Source organism: Poromitra crassiceps, assembly GCF_964638095.1.
Source record: "Poromitra crassiceps genome assembly, chromosome: 20".
Classification (NCBI taxonomy): domain Eukaryota; kingdom Metazoa; phylum Chordata; class Actinopteri; order Beryciformes; family Melamphaidae; genus Poromitra; species Poromitra crassiceps.
This window is the reverse complement of record NC_139637.1, coordinates 16,343,517-16,363,475: the sequence shown is the minus strand read 5'-3', so window position 1 is coordinate 16,363,475 and position 19,959 is coordinate 16,343,517. Positions and strand designations below refer to the sequence as shown.

Sequence of the window (19,959 nt, the reverse complement as noted above, 5' to 3'; positions counted from 1 at the left end):
ATTTAGAATCAAAACCAAAACGTAAAAAAACATCGAAAAAATATTTTCTTTAAACCCGCATTTTTTTTTACATTTTGGTCTGAGTGAAATGTTATGCGATCTCTCCTGCTTCTAAATATATCTGAACCGTTTGATTTGCACAAGTAAAACAATTTTTATAAGAATTTTACAAAATGTCTATGAAAATCTCTGGTACAGTGCTGAAGCAGGAAGTGACGTTTCACTTTGGCTCTCAATTTCAAGAGGCAAAGATGAATTGCGAGCTACTTGAATTAAAACCTTCAAGAATTTTTGATCCCATTCCCGAAGCATAGACCTCTTTAATGATAACCTTAATCCTTAATCGAAGCATAGGCCTCTTTAATGATAACCTTAATCCTTAATCGAAGCATAGGCCTCTTTAATGATAACCTTAATCCGACCCCCTGAACAAGATGGAATGCCCCCCCCCACCACTCTATTTCAAAAGACACTGGTCTTTCTCTCACTCCTGAATCTGTTGGACGCCTTCTTCACTGCCCGCCTCCATTGTGTCATTAATGGTAAATCAGAGGCACTCTGTAACCGCTGTGCAGCATTATGCAGTGCGTGCCCCTCTCCTGTAGGCCTAATCGGAAACTTGACACCGGTGTCGGTTCACCCAGTAAGCCTCCCGCCGGGCCGGCCGGCAGAACTCAGCTTTCAGCCTCTCCCCATCTCAATGCCACAGAGGCTGCTGCTCCAAACGTGCGCAAATCTCATGCTGATTAGATCTGACAGTCAGATAATAGAGAGCCAAAGTGAACGTCACTTCCTGCTTCAGCACTGTACCAGAGATTTTCATCCGCAATTTATTTTCCCATAGCCTTTTCGTAAGATGCTTATAAAAATAGTTTTACTTGGTCAAACCAAACGGTTCAGATATATTTAGAATCGGGAGAGACCATAGAACATTTCACTCAGACCAACAACAACAACAAAAACATCGAACAAATATTTTCTTTAAACCCGCATTTTGGTCTGAGTAAAATGTTATGCGATCTCTCCTGTTTCTAAATATATCTGTTTGGTTTGAACAAGTAAAACGATTTTTATAAGCATTTTAGGAAATGTCTATGGGAAAATAAATGGCGGATGAAAATGTCTGGTACAGTGCTGAAGCAGGAAGTGACGTTCCACTTTGGCTCTCTATAAAGGGAAAGGCAGATATTTCTCTCGTGGGTTACATGTGAGAATCTTCCATGTAAATGTCATGCATGATGGGCATGACCCGCTCAACATATTAGAAATATCGCAACACTATTATTTGTATATTCCTGCTGATGCAGGTACGGTATGTTTCGGCATCTAAAGGGTCATTCAGAAAAAAAATTCCTTTGAATAAGGCGGGGCGCCACAGCTGAAAATGAAATGTAATATTTAGCCTGTAGGCCTATAACTAATTTTTGTACTTTCAAAACTATGCACACAGTCATCAAAGTATTATTGATTATGAATATTATATTATTAATACCAGCTGTGTCAAGTGTACCAAGCATCTGAAGTGTATCTGAAGTGTCTCCTGAAAGATTTCCCTCCTCTGAGAGCACCGGACCAGCCTGCAGGGCTGTTAGGGCGGCTAACCTCACCTTCACTTAAAAATCATTCTCATTGGATGGATGATTTTTCTTAACCTCTTGTGCCTCACATTAAGCATTCAAATATAAATTATTCAAAGATGCCATATTTGCCCGCATAGGTCATGCAATGTGCTGATCTCTCAGTTTCACCTCCGCACAACACACACCTGCATGCATCTGGTGACACACAAGCTTGGGTTATAATGACAGTAATAAGGATAATCGCTCTTATCATCTAAAAGTGCTCCGCCTCGTCTAGATAAACGCTCACTGCAGAATGATGTAGCGAGACAAGCCTTCAGTTCAGACGGCTAAATGATGCTAAATCACTTCACTTTCTCAAGTCAAAGATCATGATAAAGCTTTTGCTAAATGGTCTTCTGAGCAGGTCTGTTCAGAAAAGGATCAGAGACAAAGAACTGTTTTCTTGTCAAAAGCATTTCAAGTAGGGCCTGGCAATATGGACTAAAAATCATATCTCAGTATTTTTAGCCCGAATGGCGATACACAATATATATCTCTGTATTTTCTACAAAGTGCGCTAAATGTTCAGTTGTAAGTCAAAGTCACTTTTCTTTTAGATTACTTTTTGGGGCATTTCCCCCCTTTATTTGATAGGACAATAGGCAGACAGGAAGGGTGGGGAGAGGGTCAGACAGCCGTGTGGAGGACTAATGGGCCAATTATACTCTACGTTAAAGACGGAGATGTCCGTATACTCTGCGTTCATTTTGTGCGTTTTATGTCCGTCATCTGAAAGCTTACGGATACGCATGAAACGGAGCAAAACCACACACACACTCACACATGTGACTCTCTACTGCCCACTGGTGGATATATCGCTTAACATGATACCAACGTGAAAGACACATGGAAGTATGTGGGCAGCGACGATAATAACGTTTGAAACGGACGCATCTATTTACGTATGAAAATGGAGTATAAATGAGCCATAAGCCTTTGCATTGTACGCGTTCTACGTGAGCCACCAGAACGCCCCGTCAAAGTCACTGTTTATTAAAACGAGATAGGGCTGGGCGATGTCTGCATATTGATATTGCGACAATATTGTAGGTGATTAATTGATGCTTTCACAAAATATTTACACAATGATATTTTTGATAAAAAAAATAATCATCAGCAATGTGGATATAATGAATAAGTGGGTAAAGGCAAATAATAGAACAGCTAGAACAGTCATCTGGTAACTGGTAAGGTGATAAAATCACATCACTGTACTGTAACAGCCTTTAAAACCAGACTTTATTTCAGACTCAAGGTCCATATATGAAAACAACACACAACATTAAGAACAACTACACAAGCAGTATAAAAAAAACACTTATGCCACGGGGCGGCTTTAGCTCAGGAGGTAGAGCGGGTCGGCCAATGACGCAAGGGTTGGCGGTTCGATCCCCGCTCCCTCCCAGCTGCTGTTGTTGTGTCCTTGGGCAAGACACTTATCCCTCCTTGCTCCCGATGGTGTGTAGGCACCCTGCGTGGTAGCCTGCCGCCATTGGTGTATGAATGGGTGAATGTAGACTATCTACTGATTGTAAAGCGCTTTGGATAAAAGCGCTATATAAATGCAGACCATTTACCATTTACCATATATCACCACAATATCCAAAATGTAAGATGATATCTAGTCTCATCTCACGATATCAATATGATATGGATATATTGTCCAGCCCTAAATGCAAGCCATTCCAATGAGTCAGGGCCAAATGTGCTGATGTCTTTATTGTCTGAGTGAAACAGTTAATTTTGATTCAGTAGCCTAAAGAAACTGGATCTCTCTACCTCGCATGTTCAACGTCCAAGCTATTTACCCCAGTGCACATGAGTTTAAACATGGTGCTCGACATATGTTATTGAATGGCGTTTGCTGCGGTAAACGTGTGTCATGTATGGGGTTAGCATGGTTAGCATGTTAGGTGTCTGTGGGCTGTTCTGGAGGCGATGCTGCTATGCTGTCCGCCTGTCACACTGCATCTCTCTCAACTGAGCCCAGAGAGCCGAGAGCCCGGTTGGTCAGATTGGCATTTATTAACACATTCAGTGCCACAGCGCTTCAGTAAAATTGTCTGGAGCCTGTGCCAGATTCACTTCCATTCAGTTGAAAACAGCTATAGAATTTTTTCTATTATGGCTATATTAACACATTGAATGCCAGCCATGTTTTCATTCCTGTAGGTAAGTTGTGCCAGGGGTGTTTTTGACGATTCTGGCTCATTTTAGAACAGCCGAGGATTCTTTTCTGTTAAGAATTCATGAACAGCAATTATCTAAAAATAACTAATAGAATGTGTGCTTTCTCTGTCTAAAAGAGTTAGTTTGCAGAGTTAGTAGTTATGTAGATATTAGCCGTTGAGTACAGCATGGTTTCAGCGTCTGGAAATTTATTCAGAGATAAATGGCTTTTTGTGAAACAGTCACTTTAACCATTCATTTTTGGCATCAGTAAGACCGTCAGACATTCTAAACAATAGTTTTGAACAGTAATTTCCTCCATAACAACAGGAAACACCCCTCTCATTCAAACTCCTCCCTCCGTGTGTCTTCTCCTCCTTCCTCCTGGCTGTACAGCGGGCGTGTCAGAAGCGCTTTTGCTGCTGCCTGCCTGTGTGCCTGCCTGCCTGCTTGCCTGCGTGCGGACGCTCCTTGTGCGAGTCAAGATGGGCCGGGGAATGCGTGGGCGATGGGCAGATGTTGATTCTGGCCTTTCTGAGGTGTTTCAAAGTGTGTTTCACCTATGATCTATTTTAAAAATCGCTCTCCGCTCTCTGTGTGCTGCTGCCGGTGCGCGGCCGCTCTCAGGCAAGACAAGTCTTGAATGGATTACTGTAAAATCGCGTCGCCATTTCCTTGAATGGCTTGCTACCGCGGTGTGTGTGTGTGTGCGTGTGTGTGTGTGTGTGTGTGTGTGTGTGTGTGTGTGTTCGCGTGTTGCTGCGCGGCTCTGGGGGGAAGGGATCTCTGTCCGTTCTGTGTGTGTGTCTCGGGCTTCTGACTGTAAAATCGCCATCGAAGAGGCGGCTGCTTTTGGTCCCGTGGCTTTTGGGTCCCATGGCTGTGGCTTCTCTCGGTCTCTGTCGCCACTTAGTGGTCGGTAAAATAGATTACACACATGCTCTTGCTCCAAATAGTTATCTCAAAGATGTAAAAGGGGTTGATTGATGTCCCTCCGTCAAAAAAAAAAAATCTTTATGTAAGACGAGTTAGTCCGTCCTTGGCACTTAAGCGCTGGATTATGTAAGACGAGTTAGGTCGTCTATGGCACTTAATGTGTTAACGGGGCTGGACTTTAATGAAAGATTGAACACTCCTGCTTGTTCCAAAGAAGAAATTTTGTTTCTAGACAGTTCCATTATGAAATTACAGCCTCTCAAAAAAGTGCACTTTCATGGGTTTTCTGTCGTTTTTTTTTTCTTTCCAAGATATAGCCCCTTTTATGAATACCTTTTGCACTCTAATTTCGAGCACATTCACTGACTCTGGCTGGTGTTTTCTGATGTGGTGGCGTGTGGTGTGGTTTCTGTGCAGCCACACACCCCTCTCCCCCCCCCCCCCCCCCCCCTCTCCACCTCTGAGCTGCGGGCTCCTCCCACACGCACAGAGTTTGCTTTCTCGACTCGTTTTTGCCCCGGACAGATCCCAGCTTTGCTGCGCGCATCATTTCCTTGATGGGCATCAAGGAAATGATGCGCGCTGGCAAACGCGACTGAACGAAAAGGCTTGGCCCGTTCGGCTTCGGATGCTGCCTTTCTAGGAAATCGTGTGGAGATAGATAGAAGCATAAGAGCTCAGTTGTGAGCGCGGATGCAGCCGAGCCCACTCTCGCTGTAGACGGAGCAATATATAGGCTCTGGCAGAAAGCATGCATCGGTTTCCACGGCTTTCTCCGCTGTCTCCTGTACAAAGTAAAGGATCTGAGGTGGGTGGAGCAGCTCCTGTGACGATGTTTAAGGTGGCGCCGTGTGATCCCTTGAAGGGATTCATGCTCACTGGCTGGGTACGACCTTAAACAGCAGAATTATGGAATAATATGAATTATGATTTTAGGACGTCCACAGACGTCCTTGGCACTGAACGTTACTTTTTTTTAGGACGTGCACAGACGTCCTTGGCACTGAATGTGTTAAAGACCATGAGGGGCCAGACAGACGTGGATACAGTCGGTACATAGACCTCTGTTTCTCCAGGGGAACACAGGCGTGGATACAGTCTGTACATAGACCTCTGTTTCTCCAGAGGAACACAGGCGTGGATACAGTCTGTACATAGACCTCTGTTTCTCCAGAGGAACACAGGTGTGGATACAGTCTGTACATAGACCTCCGTTTCTCCAGAGGAACACAGGCGTGGATACAGTCTGTACATAGACCTCTGTTTCTCCAGGGGAACACAGGCGTGGATACAGTCTGTACATAGACCTCTGTTTCTCCAGGGGAACACAGGCGTGGATACAGTCTGTACATAGACCTCTGTTTCTCCAGGGGAACACAGGCGTGGATACAGACAGTCTGTACATAGACCTCTGTTTCTCCAGGGGAACACAGGCGTGGATGCAGTCTGTACATAGACCTCTGTTTCTCCAGGGGAACACAGGCGTGGATACAGACAGTCTGTACATAGACCTCTGTTTCTCCAGGGGAACACAGGCGTGGATACAGTCTGTACATAGACCTCTGTTTCTCCAGGGGAACACAGGCGTGGATGCAGTCTGTACATAGACCTCTGTTTCTCCAGGGGAACACAGGCGTGGATACAGACAGTCTGTACATAGACCTCTGTTTCTCCAGGGGAACACAGGCGTGGATACAGTCTGTACATAGACCTCTTTTTCTCCAGGGGAACACAGGCGTGGATACAGTCTGTACATAGACCTCTGTTTCTTCAGGGGAACACAGGCGTGGATACAGCCTGTACATAGACCTCTGTTTCTTCAGGGGAACACAGGTGTGGATACAGTCTGTACATAGACCTCTGTTTCTTCAGGGGAACACAGGCGTGGATACAGTCTGTACATAGACCTCTGTTTCTTCAGGGGAACACAGGCATGGATACAGTCTGTACATAGACCTCTGTTTCTCCAGGGGAACACAGGCATGGATACAGTCTGTACATAGACCTCTGTTTCTTCAGGGGAACACAGGCATGGATACAGTCTGTACATAGACCTCTGTTTCTTCAGGGGAACACAGGCATGGATACAGTCTGTACATAGACCTCTGTTTCTTCAGGGGAACACAGGCATGGATACAGTCTGTACATAGACCTCTTTTCTCCAGGGGAACACAGGCATGGATACAGTCTGTACATAGACCTCTGTTTCTTCAGGGGAACACAGGCATGGATACCTTCTGTACATAGACCTCTGGGGAACACAATAAATACAAGGGCATTTTTTCCCCCCTGTCTTCATTTTTTGTTTTTGCTCCAACTGTGTCCACCAATGTTTTATGGTCACTCACGATTCAGTAGGTCACGGGGTGTCTTGGTTCCAGCCTTAAAACTCGTTATATAAGGATTTTTCTAAATGTCAATGGAGAAAATGAATTGGAAACTCACTTCCGGGGCAAAAGGTGTCACGTGACTGTTGAGCTCTATTCCAAGCTGCTTGTTTCTTGGCTTTCCTGGCCTGAAGAGCCCTGCATGGTCCATACAAGGAGAGTGACCCAGCAGTGCTTTCAATTTCCCACACTGCTCTATTTTGATATTTCTATCCTGGTCTGAGATTCCAGGTTTCTAATGTCATTTGGAAATTCCAATTGGCATTCCATTGGCATTGTTGTTTGTGTGTGCGCGCGCAAGTGTGTCTGTGTGTGTGTGTGTGTGCATGCGTGTGTGTTAGGGGTGGGAATCACCAGATGCCCACGATACGATACTAAAACGATACTTGAGTCACGATACCATAGTATTGCGATATTGCGATAGGCTAGTATTGCGATATATTGAATATTGCGATATTTCGATATATTGTCTAACTCCTTTTCCTACGTTTTCCTTGACCTCACCGGAAGTAAAACATGCGGTGTTTTTTTGTTTTGTTTTGTTTTGGCCCCACACGTAGGCTACATTATTAAGCTTCTCTGGACTCAATACGCCACTGCAGGCGCGGACTGGAACATCGGGCGCTTCGGGCAGATGCCCAGTGGCCTGGAATGGCCTGCAAAAAAATAAAAATAATAATAATAATAATATCGATACTTGGCATCCAAATATCGATACAACATCGTCAGACAAAATATCGCGATACTATGGTGTATCGATTTCCCCCCCACCCCTAGTGTGTGTGTGTGTGTGTGTGTGTGTGTGTGTGTGTGTGTGTGTGTGTGTGTGTGTGTGTGTGTGTGTGTGTAGTGTGTTTAAAGCCAGTATCCTCTCTCTCTGGTTCATCTACCATCTTCCATCATTGCTTATGTGCCATTCCATGCATTTTCCATAGAAGTTTTGTAGCTGAGCCATCAATCAGCGGGCTCCATCGTGGAGCTCCACTGGAGAATCAGCTGTGCGCAAATAGTGTCTTAATAATATCTAACATCCAGGCCTGGAAGTAAAGCTGGTACCCGGAAAATATTGTAGCGGTGCGTGGCTGTATTAGGAGGGAATAGTTTGATACGGTAAGTTTTGTTTCCACATTTAGATTAGATTTAGATCTGCTCCAAAACAGCTTGAGAAGAGTCCATATCAGATGGCTGAAATCAGTTACCTCAGAAACGGCACAGAAAGCATCCATGTCTATTGAATTCTGTTGAGGCGATCAAGTCATAATCTAGAATCTACAATCACCTGTTCAGATGCTATTGCCCAGGAGTCGAGGACCCCCAATATGGCCTCCGGAGAGAGTGTTACATCTCCTGAAAACCCCTCTATCCCCCTCTAGCGCAGGGGGACCTGAAGGAGCATGACTCTTCTATTCACATCAGCACAGGAGGACCTGAAGGGTCCTCCTCTCCTATTCACATCAGCACAGGAGGACCTAAAGGGTTCTCCTCTCCTATTCACATCAGCACAGGAGGACCTGAAGGAGCCTGACTCTCCTATTCACATCAGCACAGGAGGACCTGAAGGAGCCCTCCTCTCCTATTCACATCAGCACACGGGGACCTGAAGGAGCCCTCCTCTCCTATTCACATCAGCACACGGGGACCTGAAGGGTTCTCCTCTCCTATTCACATCAGCACAGGGGGACCTGAAGGAGCCTGACTCTCCTATTCACATCAGCACAGGAGGACCTGAAGGAGCCTGACTCTCCTATTCACATCAGCACAGGAGGACCTGAAGGAGCCTGACTCTTCTATTCACATCAGCACAGGGGGACCTGAAGGAGCATGACTCTTCTATTCACATCAGCACAGGGGGACCTGAAGGAGCATGACTCTCCTATTCACATCAGCACAGGGGGACCTGAAGGAGCATGACTCTCCTATTCACATCAGCACAGGAGGACCTGAAGGAGCCTGACTCTTCTATTCACATCAGCACAGGGGGACCTGAAGGAGCCTGACTCTCCTATTCACATCAGCACAGGAGGACCTGAAGGAGCCCGACTCTCCTATTCACATCAGCACAGGGGGACCTGAAGGAGCCTGACTCTCCTATTCACATCAGCACAGAAGGACCTGAAGGAGCCCGACTCTCCTATTCACATCAGCACAGGAGGACCTGAAGGAGACCTCCTCTCCTATTCACATCAGCACAGGAGGACCTGAAGGAGCATGACTCTACTATTCACATCAGCACAGGAGGACCTGAAGGAGCATGACTCTACTATTCACATCAGCACAGAAGGACCTGAAGGAGCCTGACTCTCCTATTCACATCAGCACAGGAGGACCTGAAGGAGACCTCCTCTCCTATTCACATCAGCACAGGAGGACCTGAAGGAGACCACCTCTCCTATTCACATCAGCACAGGAGGACCTGAAGGAGACCTCCTCTCCTATTCACATCAGCACAGAAGGACCTGAAGGAGACCTCCTCTCCTATTCACATCAGCACAGGAGGACCTGAAGGAGCCTGACTCTCCTATTCACATCAGCACAGGAGGACCTGAAGGAGCATGACTCTCCTATTCACATCAGCACAGGAGGACCTGAAGGAACCTGACTCTCCTATTCACATCAGCACAGGAGGACCTGAAGGAGCCTGACTCTCCTATTCACATCAGCACAGGAGGACCTGAAGGAACCTGACTCTACTATTCACATCAGCACAGGAGGACCTGAAGGAACCTGACTCTCCTATTCACATCAGCACAGGGGGACCTGAAGGAGACCTCCTCTCCTATTCACATCAGCACAGGGGGACCTGAAGGAACCTGACTCTCCTATTCACATCAGCACAGGAGGACCTGAAGGAGACCTCCTCTCCTATTCACATCAGCACAGGGGGACCTGAAGGAGACCTCCTCTCCTATTCACATCAGCACAGGAGGACCTGAAGGAGACCTCCTCTCCTATTCACATCAACACAGGGGGACCTGAAGGAGACCTCCTCTCCTATTCACATCAGCACAGGAGGACCTAAAGGGTTCTCCTCTCCTATTCACATCAGCACAGGAGGACCTGAAGGAGCCTGACTCTCCTATTCACATCAGCACAGGAGGACCTGAAGGAGCCCTCCTCTCCTATTCACATCAGCACACGGGGACCTGAAGGAGCCCTCCTCTCCTATTCACATCAGCACACGGGGACCTGAAGGGTTCTCCTCTCCTATTCACATCAGCACAGGGGGACCTGAAGGAGCCTGACTCTCCTATTCACATCAGCACAGGAGGACCTGAAGGAGCCTGACTCCCCTATTCACATCAGCACAGGAGGACCTGAAGGAGCCTGACTCTTCTATTCACATCAGCACAGGGGGACCTGAAGGAGCATGACTCTTCTATTCACATCAGCACAGGGGGACCTGAAGGAGCATGACTCTCCTATTCACATCAGCACAGGGGGACCTGAAGGAGCATGACTCTCCTATTCACATCAGCACAGGAGGACCTGAAGGAGCCTGACTCTTCTATTCACATCAGCACAGGGGGACCTGAAGGAGCCTGACTCTCCTATTCACATCAGCACAGGAGGACCTGAAGGAGCCCGACTCTCCTATTCACATCAGCACAGGGGGACCTGAAGGAGCCTGACTCTCCTATTCACATCAGCACAGAAGGACCTGAAGGAGCCCGACTCTCCTATTCACATCAGCACAGGAGGACCTGAAGGAGACCTCCTCTCCTATTCACATCAGCACAGGAGGACCTGAAGGAGCATGACTCTACTATTCACATCAGCACAGGAGGACCTGAAGGAGCATGACTCTACTATTCACATCAGCACAGAAGGACCTGAAGGAGCCTGACTCTCCTATTCACATCAGCACAGGAGGACCTGAAGGAGACCTCCTCTCCTATTCACATCAGCACAGGAGGACCTGAAGGAGACCACCTCTCCTATTCACATCAGCACAGGAGGACCTGAAGGAGACCTCCTCTCCTATTCACATCAGCACAGAAGGACCTGAAGGAGACCTCCTCTCCTATTCACATCAGCACAGGAGGACCTGAAGGAGCCTGACTCTCCTATTCACATCAGCACAGGAGGACCTGAAGGAGCATGACTCTCCTATTCACATCAGCACAGGAGGACCTGAAGGAACCTGACTCTCCTATTCACATCAGCACAGGAGGACCTGAAGGAGCCTGACTCTCCTATTCACATCAGCACAGGAGGACCTGAAGGAACCTGACTCTACTATTCACATCAGCACAGGAGGACCTGAAGGAACCTGACTCTCCTATTCACATCAGCACAGGGGGACCTGAAGGAGACCTCCTCTCCTATTCACATCAGCACAGGGGGACCTGAAGGAACCTGACTCTCCTATTCACATCAGCACAGGAGGACCTGAAGGAGACCTCCTCTCCTATTCACATCAGCACAGGGGGACCTGAAGGAGACCTCCTCTCCTATTCACATCAGCACAGGAGGACCTGAAGGAGACCTCCTCTCCTATTCACATCAGCACAGGAGGACCTGAAGGAGACCTCCTCTCCTATTCACATCAACACAGGGGGACCTGAAGGAGACCTCCTCTCCTATTCACATCAGCACAGGAGGACCTGAAGGAGACCTCCTCTCCTATTCACATCAGCACAGGAGGACCTGAAGGAGACCTCCTCTCCTATTCACATCAGCACAGGGGGACCTGAAGGAGACCTCCTCTCCTATTCACATCAGCACAGGAGGACCTGAAGGAGCCTGACTCTCCTATTCCCAGTCTCATTTCACCCTCACCCTAATAGCAGTTAATAGCTTCTTGGTTAAGCTTTAATATGAGGGGAATAACCGTGTCTGTTGTGATGCGCCGTGTTATTCCTGTGGGATTTCTGCTGTTGATTTGAAAAGTTGTGTCAGTATTTAATAGTGTAATAGTTATTTTAGTATTCAGAAAGGATTCAATCCCCTGGACTGTTTCCATATTGTCTGGTGTTGTAACCTGAATTCAAAATGGACTATCTTGGATTCATATGAATTTAGAGAGACTATATATATATATATATATATATATATATATATATATATATATATATATATATATATATATATATATATATTATTTTTTATTTTTTATTTTTTATTTTTTTTGCCAACAGTACCTATATACAAAGATGGAGTATTGTGCGTGTCACGTCTGGTCGCTCCCTTTGGCCTCGACCCGGTGGAGGTCAGTGAGGTGGGGGGATTTGGGGCTTAGCAAACCCTGACCTCTCCACCAGGGCTTCTAGCTTCTGAACAACAACATGACTTAGATGGATGTATCTTTTTTCATCCTCGTGTTGGGATGGTTGTTTACATTCTAGCAACTCGGTCCCACTGCCAGAGATATTAGTGGCTCAGACACAAACATCCTTCTGCACAGTCATACTTATAAATGTCATGAAACTATTTGATACCAGCCATGACAGCGTCGGCTGGTATTGTTTTCACCTTGTGTGTGTGTGTGTGTGTGTGTGTGTGTGTGTGTGTGTGTGTGTGTGTGTGTGTGTGTATGTGCGTGCGTGCGTGCGCGCGTGTGTGTGTGTGTGTGTGCGTGTGTGTGTAATGGCATTATGACTGTGAGTCCTCGTGAGTCCTGAGTGGTAGCGAGTACCGGTAAGTTGGTTAAACTCACTCCCCAGTATAAAGGCCTGTTAAAACCTGCTCCACCGAGGGAGATGGCACTCTTGGCGTAGTGGTCACCCCGTGCGCTTTGGAAGCGGGAGGTCGGTGGATTGAATCCCGCTCCACCCCTAGGCAAGCCCTTAACATGGGTTGCTGCCAGTCATGGCAAAATGTGATGTCGGAGACACCTAGTGGCTGGGAGCTACCACAGGCGCAAAGGGTGACATCAAAATGGGGGTTTGGTTTGAAAATGAGCGTGGTCTGAACATTCGTTTTTAAGTCGCGGGCGTTGCGGCTGGTGTGATCTTATCGCAAGATGGTCTCTGGTTACATTGTGTCGTGGTTACTATGGAATAAGCCCATATGTATCAAATGGTATCCTGAGATAAACATATTGTCCCTGCAACAGTCTCTGACACAGTGGACTATTGTCGCCAAGAAACTCATTCTGCAGGAATGGAGGTCCCCCTCTCCTTCTTTTGAGCCGTGGTTGGCAGACATGATCTTCGTTATACAAATGGAGCGACTCAGGTTCCTGCGGACCAACTCATTTGGAAATGTTTCGGTTATCTGGGACCCGTTTTTGGCCTACCTTGATGAGGTTATAGTGGCGACCACTGAGACTCGCCCGGCTGGTTCTTCATGGACCCCTTGCGTGGGATCCCATGTATGACATCTCTTGGAAGCACAAGACACCTCTAGCAGCTGGTAGCACCATGTTGTTAACATCTCTCTCTTTCATTCCATGTGTCTGAGTTTGTTTGTTTTTTGGTGTTCTGAAAACTGAAAATAAAATATAAAAAAGAACACATACTGTATTGTCCCATCCCAATTGGTAAAAACAGTTGATTCATTGCGATATATCCTGTGTAGTTACTGTAGTGTTTGTAGCTATGTTTCAGTCTGAAGCCCTACACAGTACACACACACACACAGCTAAAGCCCTGACATGGCATTAGAAATTATAAAAAAACAAGTGATGTCTGATCCAGTTTGTCTATGGGTGATTTTAAATGTGTAGATAGATACTGTAGCAAAAAATGACTGACCAAATTGCTGACCAAAGAACAAATTCACTTCAAACGGCCACAACAATGGCATAATTAGCACTAAAGATGGCACCAAAAAAACGTGCAAATCTTCCCACTTCCACAGTCAAGAGCTTAGGACTATAGAGTCAAGTTGTTTGATGCTGCTGCCTCAACAACCCGATCTCCAAAAAAATTGTAAAATAGCAACGTTTGTGGACAAACGTTGCTATTTTACAATTTCGGCTAAGAAATTGTAAAATGGTAACGTATGTGTCTACAGCGATGGGCGTGGTTTGGGCGTGTTTTACGGAGATTTTCTGTTTCTAACCCCTCCCCCTACTCTAATCCTAACCCTAAAATCTCAGAACGTTACTATTTTACAATTTTCGAGCCGAAATTGTAAAATAGCAACGTTGGTCCAAAACGTTGGTATTATACAATTTTCTGTGAGACTGTGTTGGCCTCAACCGCACTGTAAGAGATTCAACGTTGGTGGAACATGAATATGAGGCAACAGAGCAGATTGTCAGGTTGGGTGGGTTATGCCTCTCCACTGGCCTCCATGTTAAACCATGTTGAAAATATGACAGAGAGAAAAAAAAACAGTCAGTGTAGAGCTTCCACTGTGCTCTGTGTGCACTGCATCATGTCATGTTGTCCTTGGGGCTCCGTGTCAGCAGATGGTCTTCATCACCTCCTCTCCTCTTCTCTGACCATCATTTTCTCGGCTAATCGATTGGTCCTTTGGTCTATCCACCTTATTTCTCGCTGCCATGATGCAATATGAAATATGGGTGCCTCTTCCGGTGTAATCATCCCCCCCGTTACGTTGCTGACACGCGTCTGTAAACGATGTTTCAAAGCTGCAGGCGGACGGAGCAAATCAGCTCCAGCTTGGCAAAAATCTCGTCGATAAATATCCCGAGTTGTGATGGATAAAATTATTACATTCCCTCAAATAAGTCAAACGAGTGTTATTTATTGTGACAAGCAACTTTTTTCCCCAGCGTCGGAGTTTTAACGAGGAAATGCGCCAGCTGCAACAATCAGTCACGTTCTAGACCGGATCTTGCACCCATAATTATTTTACAGCGGGGCATTAAAAAATAAGGTGGATAGAATGTCACAAAATGTCGATCACTTTTTCCCCCAAAAGACAAGATGATGTCCTCAAATGTCTTCTCTTGTCCTGACCAACAGTCCACCACCCAAAGATCATCAGTTGACTGTCATAGAAGACTAAAGAAACCAGACATTTTCCACATTTAACAACGTGGAACAAGAGAATTTTAGTATTTCGTCCTTGAAGATGTGTCTAAATGATTAATCGATTATAAACAAATAGTTGGTGATTCATTTTCTGTCAATCGACGAATCGATTAATCGACTACGATTTTCTGAGATTGGTTTGGGTAAAAAGACATGATTCTCTTTTCATTTAGCTGGTGTGTGTACGTGCATGCGTGCTGATCCAAATGAGAGATTTGGATCAGCCTAAAGGATTTTAAAGAATTAAAATGTAAGAGAACCATGCCCACTGACATCCACATATACATTTTTGGTACCAGGTGACCCCTAGGGCTCCACAGTTATACTACTACTATATAAACCTACTGTAGGTTTATAGATTAATAATACTGTGTGTTATCTCATGCCTTCTGGTTCTGCCCATCACTAACGGGGGTTCTGTTCCAAAACATTTGACTGGTACTCAACGCAGTGGTTCTCAAATGGGGGTCCAGGGACCCCCAGGGGTTCCCTGGGGTCCCCAGCCAAAAGGGGGGTAATTTATTTTCGCTATAATTCCATTCATAAGTGACACAATGACTATTTTGGTCATGGGTTTTATACACTTTCTGTAATAAAACATCTAAAAGCATCAATCTTATTATCATATGGGGGACCGTGGGACAAAATCCTATGAAATAAGGGTCCATGGTCTAATTTTTGTCAGTTTAGGGGTCCCTGGTGTGAAAACATTTGAGAACCACTGCTGTAAGGGCTACAAAATAGCCCTGCAACCCGAGGCAGCTCGGAGTCCTCTCTGAACTTCCCTACAGCTGCGCAACAATCTCTGACACTCGGGACAACTGTCGCCAAAAAAAAAAAACTCATTCTGAAGGAATGGAAGTCCTCCTCTTCACCCTCTTTTCGGGTGTGGCTGATGGACATGATCTCTGTTCTCTCCCCTGAGAGCCAATTCGCTTGAAAGGTTCTTGACTATTTGGGACCCATTTCGGGGCGTACTTTGATGAGGTTAAGAATGAATAGTGTCTGAGGCTCTCACCTCTGGTTTCTGGTGGACCCCTTGGCGTGGGACCCCATGCACATGACAAACATAAGCACCTTATGCGGCTGGTAGCAACATGTTGTAATGTTGAACGTCGATGATGTATGTTATGTTTCGTTTTTCTTTTCTTTCCTGTGTCTGAGCCTGTTTGTCTTGTTCGTGTATTATTATTCTTCTATAAAAATTGAAAATAAAATATTGAAACAAAATTATAATAGTGTGTGTTGAATATTCACTCAGTCAGCATTCATTGCTTTACGCCCTGTGTTAAAGCATTATGCCTAAATGGCGGACGTGCCTTCTCTAGCTTGTTGGACGTGACTTTGGGTTTATTTTTGAACGCCTTTAGACTACGTACGCTGTCGTTCAAACGGGCTCGTCTTGGAAATCTTGAAGGAGTTTGTGACCCAGAAAGGGTCGTAAGAGGTCCGTCAGCTAATGTCTCCTTCTGAGTGTGTGGGTGGAGGTGATGGAGAGGGTCGGTGTTCACTCGGTGCTGCTTAGGAGACACTTCTGGATTTAACTGTTAAGTTTGGATTCATCACGTTCTGAGGTCTCACACAACAGTGGCCATACTGACAGCACAAAAATAGGGTGAATCTTTGAGTGAGGACCTCTGTTGCAAACCCCAAAATGGGAATGTTTTCACAAGATGAGGATGCCTTTATAGAACCTTCGATGTGCACGCTGTACATTGTACATGGAGGTGTGTAGCTATTTGTTTGCCATGTCTGCTTTTCAAGCCGCATTCGGTCATTTCGCCTGGCCTGTCGGTCCCTCAGCACAGGCCACAGAGCCGCAATGTTCTCTCCTCGATCGTCTCTGGGCTTTCACACAAATAACTGAAGTCAATTTAGCGCAGCTCCTTTCACGTCCCAAGGTAGCCGGCAGACGTCTTTGTTTTTCTCCCTCGCAGCTTTATATAAGCGCCGGTTGCCGTTGGCTGCGAAGGTTGTCGTCGCGTACATTTTCAATCTGTTACACTCAAAGGGCAGCACATCCAGCCAATCACGTTTCAAACCTTCAGGGCTGAATACTCCGGGAGTACAATACTAAACTCAGAGGAGGCAGACAGATGGAGGAGGGAGACAGATAGAGGAAGGAGACAGATAGGTGGCCTTGGATGTTGCGGCTGGTTAGAATAGAGATGCGCAGCCTCAGAGGAGCGAGGGAAGGACATGGCAGCGGAGAATGGAAGCTCGTCCCCGCCTCAGAGGAGCGAGGGAACAACGAGGCAGCGGAGAATGGGAGCGCGTCCCCGCCTCCTCCTCGCTGGCATTGTCCAAGGCTGCCCAGGGGCATCGCCGCTGCTTTGCCTGACTAGTTCACACTGATGATTGTTTACCTCTGTGTACAGCTGACCACCCAGTGGTGTAGTGGAGGGTAGACGCCGGCGTCTACCTACTTCTTTTTCAGACGGCTTTGCGTCTACTCACTTCTAAATCTCCTCTGACGCGCATCCATTCAAATTTTTTCTCTTTTCTGCAGCCGGGCAGATTGAGATTCCACCAGGAAACGTTGCATTACGACCGCGAGGCGGACACCGGAGCTGATCGTAGCCTGTCTAGTGTTAGTGAACGCCTGTGTCCAACCAGACGCGTCCCCACGAAGCGGATCTCCGCTCTGCTCCACTAAACAAATAATGTGTTAATTCCACTACAGGATAGACTTGATGTTCTCTGAAATGAGGTGGGGGGGGGGGGGGGGGGGGATGTGCGCATCTATCGGTATCGGCGATCAGCCAGAAGAGTTGGAAAATATCGGCATATCGGATATCGGCCAAAAAAAATCTAATATCGTGAATAAATAAACTGTTTTAAGTTTAAGGGTTTATCCTCCATTACCCCCCTGGCTTTAACTTATTATTGGACAATGTTGTTTGTGTCTTCTTTATTCCCATTCACTTTGTTTACCCGGTAGCAAATCAAGGCTGTCTGTGATCAATGTGTTTCCTTTGTTGTGCACTCTGTACAGAGTGATGCAACTCCCTCCCAAAGTCCCAATGGAGACGAAGCCAGACATAGTTTAGTCCGGGTCAATGTGTCCAGAGTTTGTGATATTGATCGTTCTCTCTTATTCCACCACAGATTCCATTATGCTCGTCTTCTCACTGCACTTAAGTGATTTGTAATCCATGGCCTGTTCTCACTAGACTGCTTTCCTTTTCTGTCAACAGAAATCTGGGCAAATCTGGACTGAGGGTGTCCTGTCTGGGATTAGGTGAGTGTGACTGAGGGTGTCCTGTCTGTCTGGGATTAGGTGAGTGTGACTGAGCGTGTCCTGTCTGTCTGGGATTAGAGGAGTGTGACTGAGGGTGTCCTGTCAGGGATTAGATGAGTGTGACTGAGAGTGTCCTGTCAGGGATTAGATGAGTGTGACTGAGGGTGTCCTGTCAGGGATTAGATGAGTGTGACTGAGGGTGTCCTGTCAGGGATTAGATGAGTGTGACCTGGGTGTCCTGTCAGGGATTAGATGAGTGTGACTGAGGGTGTCCTGTCAGGGATTAGATGAGTGTGACTGAGGGTGTCCTGTCTGTCTGGGATTAGGTGAGTGTGACTGAGGGTGTCCTGTCTGGGATTAGGTGAGTGTGACTGAGGGTGTCCTGTCTGTCTGGGATTAGGTGAGTGTGACTGAGGGTGTCCTGTCTGCGATTAGGTGAGTGTGACTGAGAGTGTCCTGTCTGGGATTAGATGAGTGTGACTGAGGGTGTCCTGTCTGTCTGGGATTAGGTGAGTGTGACTGAGGGTGTCCTGTCTGGGATTAGATGAGTGTGACTGAGGGTGTCCTGTCTGGGATTAGGTGAGTGTGACTGAGAGTGTCCTGTCTGGGATTAGGTGAGTGTGATTGAGGGTGTCCTGTCTGGGATTAGGTGAGTGTGATTGAGGGTGTCCTGTCTGTCTGGGATTAGGTGAGTGTGACTGAGGGTGTCCTGTCTGTCTGGGATTAGGTGAGTGTGACTGAGGGTGTCCTGTCTGGTATTAGGTGAGTGTGACTGAGGGTGTCCTGTCTGGGATTAGATGAGTGTGATTGAGGGTGTTCTGTCTGGCATTAGGTGAGTGTGATTGAGGGTGTCCTGTCTGTCTGGGATTAGGTGAGTGTGATTGAGGGTGTCCTGTCTGTCTGGGATTAGGTGAGTGTGACTGAGGGTGTCCTGTCTGGGATTAGGTGAGTGTGATTGACGGTGTCCTGTCTGGGATTAGGTGAGTGTGACGGAGGGTGTTCTGTCAGGGATTAGGTGAGTGTGACTGAGGGTGTCCTGTCTGTCTGGGATTAGGTGAGTGTGACTGAGAGTGTCCTGTCAGGGATTAGGTGAGTGTGACTGAGGGTGTCTTGTCTGTCTGGGATTAGGTGAGTGTGACTGAGAGTGTCCTGTCTGGGATTAGGTGAGTGTGATTGAGTGTGTCCTGTCTGGGATTAGGTGAGTGTGATTGAGGGTGTCCTGTCTGGTCAAGTCAAGTCAAGTTTATTTATATAGCCCTAATTCACAAGCATGTCTCAGAGGGCTTCACAGAAAGTATGTCTAGCTGATTCTAGCTGACACAACAGTAACAAGAATATACAGAATAAAGATAACATTTGAACAATTGATAATATAGAAAATATAGGAATGAGGGGAGAGCAGAGGAGAGAGCAGGAGAAGGGAGAAGAGCAGGGGGAATGTGAGAGAGTGATGGGGTGGGGAGGGAATGGGAGATGCTGGAGGGTATAGGAGGTGGGGAAGGAGCAAGAGGAGAGAGCAGGAGAGGGGAAGGGAGGGGAGGTGTGGGGGAGAAGAGAGCAGGGGGAGGGAGGAGGTGGGGAGAGAATGAGCAATGGAGAGGGGGGAGGTGGGGAGAAAATAGGAAATGTGGAGGAGGAGAGAACAGAGAAGGAGAGAT

At 46.6% G+C, this 19,959-nt stretch overlaps 1 protein-coding gene and 1 pseudogene across 6 annotated transcripts in view; one reads left to right on the top strand and one right to left on the bottom strand.

Annotated features, from left to right (window-relative positions):
- The window catches only part of LOC310794898 (E3 ubiquitin-protein ligase TRIM35-like), a 571,381-nt pseudogene that overhangs the window by 113,813 nt on the left and 437,609 nt on the right, over window positions 1-19,959 (bottom strand). The window lies entirely within an intron of this gene.
- Window positions 1-19,959, top strand: part of LOC310794761 (voltage-gated potassium channel subunit beta-2) — a gene marked incomplete at both ends in the record, with an annotated part of 67,160 nt that overhangs the window by 26,969 nt on the left and 20,232 nt on the right. For all 5 annotated transcript variants that reach the window (XM_083656797.1, XM_083656796.1, XM_083656793.1 and 2 more), the window contains one exon: window positions 18,258-18,301. In XM_083656797.1, coding sequence (XP_083512923.1) covers window positions 18,258-18,301 — 44 coding nt within the window. The remainder of the gene's footprint in view (window positions 1-18,257; window positions 18,302-19,959) is intronic.